This window comes from Tubulanus polymorphus, chromosome 9, assembly GCF_964204645.1.
Source record: "Tubulanus polymorphus chromosome 9, tnTubPoly1.2, whole genome shotgun sequence".
Taxonomy (NCBI): Eukaryota; Metazoa; Nemertea; class Palaeonemertea; order Tubulaniformes; family Tubulanidae; genus Tubulanus; species Tubulanus polymorphus.
Window position 1 is genome coordinate 5,013,961 of NC_134033.1, and position 12,127 is coordinate 5,026,087.

Sequence of the window (12,127 nt, forward strand, 5' to 3'; positions counted from 1 at the left end):
CCCTCTTGCAAATTCTAGTAGAGAAGAAAATATTTAACGAGGTGAGGAATCTGCTAGTTGCAGGCTACTAATAAATGGAGGCTTTCAATTAAGAAGCAACGCAAATACTCACTTATGTGTACCTCTGTTCGGTAGAGATTACATATATCGACAAACTTGTACCTAACTACATGTATTGGCAAGTTATGCAGTTTCTACTGCAATAGATATCATGTCTCATATATATTTCCACGTGGTATATCTTTTGAACTTATAACTTGAATTCAGAACCATACATCGCACCCGTATTATTGTATGGGTTATGAGATCGAAAATTCTAAAGACGAACTATTTCAATCATTTCAGATTCAGTTGAGTTTTCTCTTCGTTGGTCATACGCACGAAGACATCGACCAGCTGTTTAGCGTGTATGCCGGATAGGTTGAGAAGAGAAGATGCATTCGATATGGCCGGCCTGCTCAAACTGTGCGATGGTATCGAGTTGGGAGGGTTGTTGGATATTCGATCTTGGCTTGCTCCACATATCGTCAACATGAAGAACCATTCGAAACCAAGGATATTTCTATTTCGAAGGGACAGCCAAGATCAATCCCAAATTAACATGTACTATAGGAGTTCATCAACTCAGGAATGGCACTGCATGGAAGGCGGAGTATTGACAAGTATACCAACTGGTACTCCTTCAGTGCTCGATTTAAATTATTCAAACATCGAAATCAAGGATATGAAAAAGAATATGGAGAAATGGAAAAGCTTTTTACCACAGGAGAAACAAGACTGGTGGAATGATTTCCTCGATACCATTGAAACTAAGACAGTCAAGCTAGCAGAATCTGCTGCATGGTACCTTCCATATTTGAAGGCACAGGAAGGCATTGAACAGGATATCAATGAAAAACACGTTGAGTTACCGAATCCTTCAGTAAGTACATGTATATTGCGGTGATTCATACTGATAGATATCTATCTATTTGGAAGTCAGCCTTTACGCTAGATCGATCTATTCATTCATACATGCACACATTCTCTTTCAGATCGTCGTTTCGTGATTTTGAACCTGAATTCGGGACATTTGATTAGTATGCAGCAAAATATATATCTGACAGGTTAGTATTGATGGACCACTTTTAATTCAATAATTCACCAGTTTTAGTTCACTTCACTTAGCTCTAGTTTGGTGATGCCCTAATTTGAAAAAATGACATTTCTACCGAACTATTCAATTGCAGAATCAATGTAAAATGCGTGGGGCTTGTATGCCCATTCATTTGTTGTAATAATCTGTCCATAGCCTTCTTCAATACATCTCGTTTTCATAACGTCATTCAAAAAGAAATGTACTGAATAAGGCTTATTAAATATTAAAATAAACACTTCCTTAGATAAATTAGCACATCTGCACATACTGCACTTTTTCTGCATTCTGCTTCCTAGTGGTTTTTTAACTCGATAGACTGAGTGATATACAATAGTACTGAATTCCAGTTGACTATGAAAAAACTGTGATATACTGTGTGGGTATAGTGTAGACTGAGCGTAATGTGTAGACTCGACATCGGCCCAAATATGCATATTTCAAGTCTCGCATTTCAAAATCACTCTATCGTCAAAGTATGAATATTTCTTGTATTTGTAAAGTGGTCTATAAACTGCATTTTATCTTAAGGCCGAATCTAATGTTTCCTTAATCGATAGTTTGAAAATACGTCTTTAATGCATTTGAATTTTCAATAGCATTATTAAAATTTGTTACTTATGATTATAGGTAATTGTTAGGATCATTCATTATAATATCTGAATCGTTTGAACTTCAATGCGAATTCAGTTAGCGCATTATCTTTTTTTTTTTACTTTCAGGGACACTATCGAGTGCGCTGGAGAAGATTAATTACTAGTGAAATGCCGATCCCCTAGCTTAAGGGCTAGAACAGTCGCCTATCAACTTATTTCACGCTGTCCCCTCTCTGGGCCAACTGCACCGCTGATTGCCAGGGAATGAGATGTCCCAGTGACCACGTTTGGTTCCGCGATGGAACCATGTTAAACAAAGTGTAAATTAGGAGTGTCCTGTTCTACAGCAATTGCTGACCGAAAATACAATGATTGTCACTGGAGACTGCACTCCAACACAGTTAAAGTGTGAGTTTTACCCTATCGAGAGATAAGCATAATGGAGGGCAGGATAATGCCCCGGAATGACATAAAGGCAGCGCCTGTTGGAATGATTTCAATGTATTTATTAATTTTTGCATTTTTAAATAGGTTCTAAAAGTTTTGGTTTTACGTAGCTTAACGGAACAGCATTATGTTTACATAGTCAATGATATCCAGGATCAGCCTAATCATTCTATGTATAAGTCCAATCTGTCCGTGATATTATTTTTTGATGTTCATCCTTATGGATTTTGAATTATAGATTGCATAATTATTCGTGATTACAGCATCGTGAATGTACGAGTATAGTAATGTCGTGTAGAATGTTTGTACACTACTTCAGCGGGAATATCTGCTGTTTTTAGAGTAAATCAAAAACCCTCCAAATGAGTAAATTTTTGTATCATCGAATATTCAATTATAAGTTTTAGTATCCTTTAGGCTTTATCATATATTGTACATATAATGTAATTGGAAACACTATGGTGGCTTTGTCAACTGATTTTGATCCGCATTTAGATTAAGCAAAACACTCAAGACTAACGATTCCTTAAATGGAGGTTTCTTAGTACGAAATTATGTGAAGCAAACACTAAAATGAGACTCAAGACTCGAATCTAACGACGAATGAGTCCTAGGACGCAATTTAGCAAAGCAGATACTAAAATTAGTCTTAAGACTCGAATCTAACGATTCAAACCAGTGAAAGTTTTAGAATGAGTCCTAGGACGCAATTTAGTAAAATGAGTCTCAAGACTCGCATCTAACGACGAATGAGTCCTAGGACGCAATTTAGCAAAGCAGATACTAAAATGAGTCTTAAGACTCGAATCTAACGATTCAAATCCGTGAAAGTTTTAGAATGAGTCCTAGGACGCAATTTAGTAAAATGAGTCTCAAGACTCGCATCTAACGATGAATGAGTCCTAGGACGCAATTTAGAAAATCAGATACTAAAATGAGTCTCAAGACTCGAATCAAACTATGAATGAGTCTAAGGATGCAATTTAAGAAAAGTAGTTACTAATATGAGTCTTAAGACTCGAATCTAACGATTCCGCGGGTGGGCCTTTTGTAATGAGTCCTAGGACGCAATTTTGAAAACCTGATGCTAAAATGAGTCTCAAGACTCAAATCTAATTTCTTATCATATCAATATTGCAATTCTTAAAATGCATGTTTTAAGACCCGGTACAAATAATACCTCAAACTAATTTTTGAAAATGCGTCCTGAGACTCAATTTCTTGTATTAACTACAAATACTTGAATCATGTAACCCCATTGATTGAGTCTCAGGACTCAAAGCTCTTGATTTTGTATGTAAGATTCTGTTTTATGTGAACTAATAAATGTCATTTTTACTCTATAGTCGACGCGATTCAGTTGGTTTTGGGTATGGAGAAGTGTATTCTGTGTTTATATTCATATTGCAGGAATTAGGACTAAAAAGGGAACTAATAAGAAATTCCCTTTTTATTTGGGAAGGCCTTTAAACCAGAGACCCAGGTACCACAGGAATAGGGCCCGTCAGGGTGGGGTGGCGTCGGGTGCTGTCTGAACCTTTAACATGTTTTACATAAGTAAATGTCTTTTGTATTTTATAAGAAGTAGAGTTCAACTGTTCAACTCTTCATCTTATTCAAATCACACTTAACTCACAAACTGTCAACCATTTTCAATCCAGTTCAATTGTAAATAAATGCAAGTTTTACTTTTAAAAAGTTCCACTTGAAATTAATTACAACTGCATTTTATATCAACAGCTGAAAATATGTTTCATTTCAAAAGATCTATCAACTAACTATTCTAACCAAACCTATATATTCGGCCTACCTATTCAGGCTAAGGTTTGGGGGTAGGGAGGGGGCAATGAAATAGAGACGTGTTATACAGGTCATACCGGAATTCTTCAGTCGCTCTGTCATCGTCATTCAACTTTAGGGTCAATGTTCTGTGACTAGGGGGTCTTGTTCATCTCACTTAAGTAGAACATACAGGCTGCACCTGAATCGGGCCACTCTGTTGTGTGCTGGGGGTGAAGACACGTGCTCTGTGGCCTAGTCTTCTGAAGTCTTGTCTCACCGATGACCCTGAAATTTTCATGTTTATTTTAAGTAAAATATTTACATAATAGGCGTTGTCTTATAAAACAATAAATTTGAAAAAAACGGAAATTGTGAAAGAAAGAATAAAACCTGAAAATAGAGAGAAACCCTGGAAAAAAGAAGCATGAAATACAGGATCCTGAAATAAAGATATTAGGCATAAGTAATAAACAAACTGCTTTTTCTATCTGTAGACCCAGAGACCCACAGGACCGTGACGCAAATAGCACCCTATTTACTAGCGCATTTGATTTAAGATTGTATTAATATTCATGCACTCCTATAACTTACTAACACACCGAGTAAGTTCCTAATCACTAACTAAACCTATAAAACATAATTTCAGCTGTTAACTTTTTTCTAACTTACAGTTTATCCAATCCTGTGCGTGTTATTTATGAATCCAATGATAATCATTGAGTCAATTTGATTCCTTGTGTTTTTGACAACAGTTCAGTTTTTGAGCCAAGTTCATATCAATTCTGAATTAGTTTTAGCACAATTCCATTTCTAATTAATCCTAAACAAGACGACAATGCAAATTCCATAGATTTCTGAGCAACAGCTCAGTTTTTGAGGACAGTTTTTTTCAAATCTTTATTTTGTTTCAGCGCGATTCCATTCAGAATACACCCTTATATGTTCACAAGAGGTGTCTGCTTTTTTACGGGAGACAGTTTGAGCATCTCTGTCCAGACTGGTAAACCATACACCATCGCGATAACCTCTAGGTGTGAACATATACAAGACACCCAGTTGTAATAATCTGCGCGAACGACGAATTGTCGAACACAATAAAGTTTCATATTTCATATTATCTAACTATTTGGGTCACTGGTCATAATCCATATTCGCTCTATAAACTGCGCGGCTCGACAAAAATCAATGCATTCTTAACTGCATGAAGTATGTATCCATATAGTATAAACCAGATCCTAGAAATATCTAATAGCAGTTGATTTAAAATATGAAAAATTAATAATCTAATTCGATGATGCCGCTAACACCAGTTCGTACTCACAAAACATTCTCATCTGTGATCGGACCCATAATTAGTCATACTCTAACAAGTCCATACCCGCCACAACACGAAGTGTTTAATAGAGACGCAGAACATTTTGAGATAGATAGATTATGTCCTCGAATATTATTAAAAAAAAACTCAACGCAGTTCGGGAGCGACAGTAAATACTTCTTTAACGAAATAATTGCACATGATTGTAAACAAGATATTTTGAAACACGTCTAAATTTAGAAACCGCGGTTATTACAGCGAAACCGAGAACAGTTGAAAGTAACAGAAATACGAGACTGGTGCCAGTTTGATGGGAGATTTTTTTACAAAATAATTGGACTCGATCAATTCGTCAACAGCTGCCATTTGCAAATTCGTCATAACTTTGCAGCTACTCTCTTGAAAAATGTGGCGCAAATTTGGAAATAGTTAGAAATGTATTTGTTTTGAAGCGTGAATTGTGTTCAATATGCAGCAAATGAAAGCGTTGTTCGTAGTTTTACTGATCGCTTGCGGAGACTGTATATTAACGCGGGCTGATCGCGCAAACTCTGTCGAGGAAGCCGCGTCTGTTACAGTCAGTTCATCTTGTAACAACACTCAATACTCCGTCGATTCTAGGTCTGGTTACATCGTTACACCGAACTATCCGTCGTTAGTGCGCGGTGTTGAATGTCGTTGGTTCGTCAACAGCTCTATACCGGGAAGTTTTCTCGTTCAAGTTTACTACGACATCGAACCGTCGATATTCTGTAACGAAAACTACCTTCTCGTCGGTGAGTCCGACAACAAACTCTGCGCTACCGGAAGAAAACAACTTTATATCCTCAGTAACGGGTTGATTTCGTTGTTGTTTAGGAGTAACGTCGATGGAGTGCGAGGTAGTCGGGTTTATATCATATATCGTTTCGAAGAACAGAGTCGCTTGAAATTGATACAACATGAATGCAACAAATATTCAGTAAAAGAATTACCAACTCAAACAGGTTATGAATTCGTGATCTCTACCCGGCGATGTAAATTGTTGTTAGAATGGATCGGGATGCCAGACGGGTTCGCAATGAATTTAACGTTTATACAGATAGATTTCAGATTATATCCCGGTGAGAATCCAATGAAAACTCGTCCTCAAATTTACGACGGATGGAACAGCTCCAGTGAACCTATAGCTCTTATACGAGAACAAACCGGACATCCACCTTCATCGTTTTATACTAAAACTAATAAAGCCCGCATTGAATTTGAAAATAGGAATTTGTTTCAGTCGCAGTTTCTCGTGCAAGTTTACAAAATATCAGATTGGAACGTCTCTAACCCGTTAATTCAAGACTATAATAAATCAGGACTGCTCACAACAATTGATGGAATACCACATATAGTAACTCAGTCTAAACACTTATACTGCTGGTCTATCACAGTCGATGTTCTGCAGTACATCGTCTTCAACTGGACACGTGATCTCGTCTCGTCACCAGGTGTCGTTGGTGTATATAAACAGGAAGGGTTACGGATTGTGAGAACTGATATTTTACTCAGTTTTAACCATCTTAAATCACTGAGTGTAAAATCAGATGGATTTCTCGTGTTTCTGTGCGTTCTAACGAGATCGGAATTTTTAAGATCGTATTTGAAAATAGAATTTGAAGTGAAAACAATGACAATATCAGACGTCTACGTCAACAAGCCCAGGATATCGGTAAGTTGATTACAGTGATTTGTAAATTAGCTTTGTATGTTATGATGATGATAATAATGATAAGTATAACGATAGCGATAGCGGAAGCGGCAACACTCTACAATAGATAATATGTTCATTCTGTATTCGTTAAGTGAACTTCTAAAATTGCAGAAAAAAGCTCTATCGTGCATTTAGAGACTTTGTCAAAGCTTTTGATTTGGTGTGGCGAGCAGGGTTGTGGCAAAAGCTTTTGAATAATGGTATAAACGGAAAAGTATTTAATCTCATACGTAATGTGTATAGTAACGTTATATACTGTAATGAATGGAAGCTCGAAGTAATTATAAGAAAAACAAAAGTACTAATTTTTGGCACAAGAGCTCAAAGGAATCATGTCAGATTTACTATGGGTAATCAAAACATCGAAATTGTTAGTACATACAAGTATCCTGGTATCCCCTGCAACAAAACAGAAGTTTCCTAGCAACAAAGAAATATCTAATTAGTCAAGCAAAAAGAGCTCTCCATGTTTTGTACACGCGTATACATACTCTAAACCTATCACTGGACTACCAGCTTAAACTTTTCGATCCGACTATCGTTCCTATTCTAACATATGGCTGTGAGGTCTGGAGGTTCTCCAACCTACAGTGCATAGAAAATGTCCATATTTCCTTTCTGAGGCGCATATTACATCTCAGAAATAGTACTCCATCAATGTTGTCTCGATTGTTGCGATCACGATTTAAGTGAGAATTTTAACTTTTTGGGCATAAACAGTCTCATCGCCTTTCGGTAAATTGTCGCATATTTTATGTAGGTCTGTGATGAAATTATCCCGAGGAATCGGGATGCTCCAAATATTAAATCGTTCCAAAATATAAAAAAATATCCTATACCCCGTCGGACTAAATAAAATATGGGACTCACAATCATTCCCAAATGTTAATTGGCTCAAAGGAACATCTAAACAACGGTTTCTAGATCAATATAAGCAATCATGGACTAGCTCCATACGCAATTCTACCAAAGGTTCTCACTACATGTTATTCAAAACCGATCTACTCCTGGAAAACCGTCTCTGATCTTTCGGATAACCTCATAATTGATTTAACTGTATTCCGTACTACAAATCATAATCATTCTAGATACGATTCGTGCCATTCTATCTTAAGACCTGTTACAAATCATAATTTTGCGAGCGGAAATTATGTTGATACACACGAGATTTTCAGATAATCGCATTATATTATTATCGTCATCGTTATACATTTTCAGGTAGTGAAGGAGGTGAAATCATTAAGCCGCGTGTTCCCGAGTTCAAAGAATACATTGTATCGTGTTACTACATTACAACTAAAGTGGAAAGTGAACATCTATGAAAAACAGTTGAAACTAACAGTGCTATCAGAAAACTGTGATCGAGCTGGTTTTTATATATTTGATGGTAGTAATCTCACAGCTAGACGCTATGGTCCGTATTGTCCTGGTTCATACTACGGTCGATCTGTCGTCAGCCTGATTACATCAGGTGGACCGGTTACTGTAGTAGCATACGCTTTTTACTATGACAATCAGTTAACAGTTAATCGTCCTGACCAGTCGTATCTTATGTACGCCCCTATCGATTGTGATGGTTATGTTCTACAGGAAGGAGAACGTCAGATCAATATGACGTCACACTGTCTCGTGATTACACCTGAAAATCGACGCCTTCGCTTGAAAAATATTCACATATTATCAGAACAAGAATATCAAATTGACCGTTGTTTTCTCAAGATTTCATTGTCATGTGATCTTTTTCTGAGTTTGAGTAATCAGTTTCTTAATAACAGTCTCGTATTAAACACTGTAGATTTCACAGATGAGTTTGGATTCTGGCAGCAACCACTAATAGTTAAACTACGTCGTGAATGTCTAGGAGTGAAAAAAGCAGCTACTATTCGAGGTTCCCTTATCCTATCTGCGACTCCTGATGAATGTGGACTCGTGCAGTCACCGAAGTACCCGGGTCGGGCAGGACGTACGTTCAAATCAATTGTCTACAAATTTGAAAAAACTATACAACAAAATCAATTAGAATATTACAGCATATTTCAATATTACAGATTTATTGTCAAATTTATCGGATCAGTTTCATGTGAAACAAACAACGTATTTGATTATGATCCAATCATTCTAATGCAAATGATGAGTTACAGGCACTTCCTTGACGGAGTCGTTAGAAACCGACATGAAACTAAAATATGTGAAAATAACGCAGTTCGTGGACTCATATTTCATAGTTTGAAAGGTTGGGACCTGCGTTTTGAAGTAATTAATAGAATTCCAATGTTTCAAATACAATACACTTTACACGAGTCGTTACCGATTAAACATTTCGATGATTTCTACTGTAAACAAGGATTTCTGGATTCCGGAATTTCCTGCATCAAATTCATCAGAGATGAACGTCTGAATTGGGAGAACGCTGAAATATACTGTAGACAGAAGTACGCGGGACATCTACTCAGTGTCAACTCAGAACAGGAAATGATTTCCATCAAAAGATTATTTGCTACAAAACTTCTGCGAATGGCGTACACATTAAAAGCGCTTATAATGATGATTGGATTGAAATGGCAGGTAAGTCTAATGAATAAAAATATTAATTTGGAAAGAAATATTTTTGAAAAAGAAATATTATGTATTTCTAATTTTCTTCATGTAACAGAATAATGGTTATTACACGTGGACTGACGGTAAACCATTGAGCTACGCAGAGTGGTATAAACCTGTTATTAATGAAACGATACCAGAAGTTATTCGAGGATTGATATCTCCGCTAAGAAAACAACCGATAAATGACGTCAATATGCCGTGTACGGCGATGATACTAAATAATCCACGAGGATCAGCGAACTGGGTTCGATTCCCGTGTCAAATCGAGGAGACGCACACGACATTCATTTGTGAATCTGAGAGAATAGACATCAAACACAAACACAATTCAACGATAAACGATGCGAAAAATTCAACAAATACAGACTTAAGTAAAACTATGGATCAAATGATTCCCGATGTTACTTTAATCAATTCAACCTGTCCAAGGGGTTGGGTAACTGTTTCCGGACAATGTTATCGAATACTAACCGACTGGAAAAACAATCGAGGTTTAAATATTCGGAGTGCTAGAGAAATGTGTCACAGCATCCGCGCCGAAAACGTGAGAATCACCTCAAATACGGAAAGCGATATGACAAATTTAATTAGCAAATTTCAATATCGACATCAATATGGCGCTATACTGACAATGGACCACGACGGATTCAAAGTTATCAAACCACTAGTGACCAGGAATGAAATTACTTATATTCAATCGGTTAAATGGTTATTGAAACCTTTCGATAATATAACAGATGAAGTGCATTCCGTGTTGTGTACCTATAATGTAACTGGTGATGAGTTAGCTTCTATAAGCGGTTGTAAATCGTGGCAGTTTGAATGTAACGATCACAGATGTATCAGCGACCATCGCGTATGTGATACCAGACACGACTGTCAACACGGCGAAGATGAACTCAATTGTACGGATATCAATTTACACAGTCGGTTCCGCTGTAACGATGGACAGGTTATATCGATTAGCGGTTTCTGTGACTTTATGAGAGATTGCGTCGATGGCTCGGATGAGAACTCGTGCTATCATCCACCGTGTTTATCTACGCAATATCGCTGTTCCAATCACCAATGCATCGATAGTTATAATCGATGTGACGGACTAGCCAACTGTAAAGACGGTTCCGATGAGATTGGATGCACTGCCGAAATTTGTCAGGGGTTCTCGTGCGCGGACGGTGAATGTATTAGTTCTCAGTTGTATCGGGATGGTGTCGTGGATTGTAGCGGAAGTCTCGAAGAAGACGAATTGGTCACTAATAGGACAGTGAATCCCGAGGTTTACTGTAATAATGACAATCACTGTACGACTCGTTTCACGGACCTGTGTAAGGAATCGGATGAACAAAGATGTTCGTTCAATTCTCCTCGCTGTTATTCCCGACACGAAATGTGTATTTTAGAAAGGATGCCGATTGGTTTCCCGGTATGTAGAAATCTTGAACATATACTCGCATGTAATGAATTCGAATGCGCGGCTGGTACTGTAAAATGTCCGGCATCTTACTGTATACCGATCAGATACGTTTGTGACGGTCGATCCGATTGTCCTAATTCAGAAGATGAACGAAACTGCGAGACTTGGTCGTGTCCGGGAATGTTTAAATGTGGTCAAGAAAATCGATGTATTCCGCAATCTGAAGTTTGCGACGGTGTCGTTAATTGTAAGCATAACTCGGATGACGATTCATACTGTAAGGTCACATGTCCTGAACGTTGTAATTGCCGGGGTCATTTCATCGATTGTGAAAATGCTCTTTTATCAGATATTACTGGTCGTTTTATAGAATCAACTCGGGTTTTGATTTTGTCGAATAACCGAGTCGTATTTAACGAGTCGACGTTCAACTCTTTCATTTATCTTCGTTTTCTCGATATTTCGGGCAATAATTTGTCTTACATCGTTCCAAACGCGTTTTCTAGTCTGAATAATCTATACACATTAGACCTTACTCACAACCACATAACATCATTATCTGCTAATACATTCGCAGGTTTGATCGGTTTAAAACAACTATTTCTTATCGGAAATCAGCTGCAACATTTAGAAGACGGTAGTTTCCGAGGTTTGACGTCACTTAATGTTCTCGATCTTCACGGACTTTCTATATCGGTTCTCGGTGAAAATGTATTTAAAGGTTTATCCGCATTACAGTCGTTAAATATCAGCAGTAACAGAATACATTATATTTCCAGTTATGCTTTTTACGGATTGGTTGGACTTAAAATTCTAGATCTGGTCAAAAATGCCGAAGTGATATTTGTAAAAAGAAACGTTCTTGGCGATCTTACATCATTGAAATACCTCGTTTCGGATGCTTACAAATTTTGCTGCATGGCACCGAATGTTGACCGATGTCTTCCCGAAGCTGATCAATTTTCGACCTGCTCTGACCTGATGGGTAACACTGTACTGAGGGCCATCATCTGGATGATCGCATCTTTCAGTTTTCTCGCTAACAGTATCGTTATTTTATTTCGCGTCCAAGCTTTGCGGATGGAATCCACCCGAACAC

The 12,127-nt window shown here is 37.5% G+C and overlaps 1 protein-coding gene across 1 annotated transcript; it reads left to right on the forward strand.

The window, feature by feature from the left end:
• LOC141911119 (uncharacterized) lies at window positions 1-2,282 on the forward strand. The gene is made up of 4 exons (XM_074802081.1): window positions 1-41; window positions 346-922; window positions 1,035-1,106; window positions 1,858-2,282. Exons 2-3 carry the CDS (start codon window positions 410-412, stop codon window positions 1,047-1,049), a joined length of 528 nt encoding a protein of 175 aa, XP_074658182.1. The 5' UTR covers window positions 1-41; window positions 346-409; the 3' UTR covers window positions 1,050-1,106; window positions 1,858-2,282.
• Window positions 2,283-12,127: the final 9,845 nt, after the last annotated feature.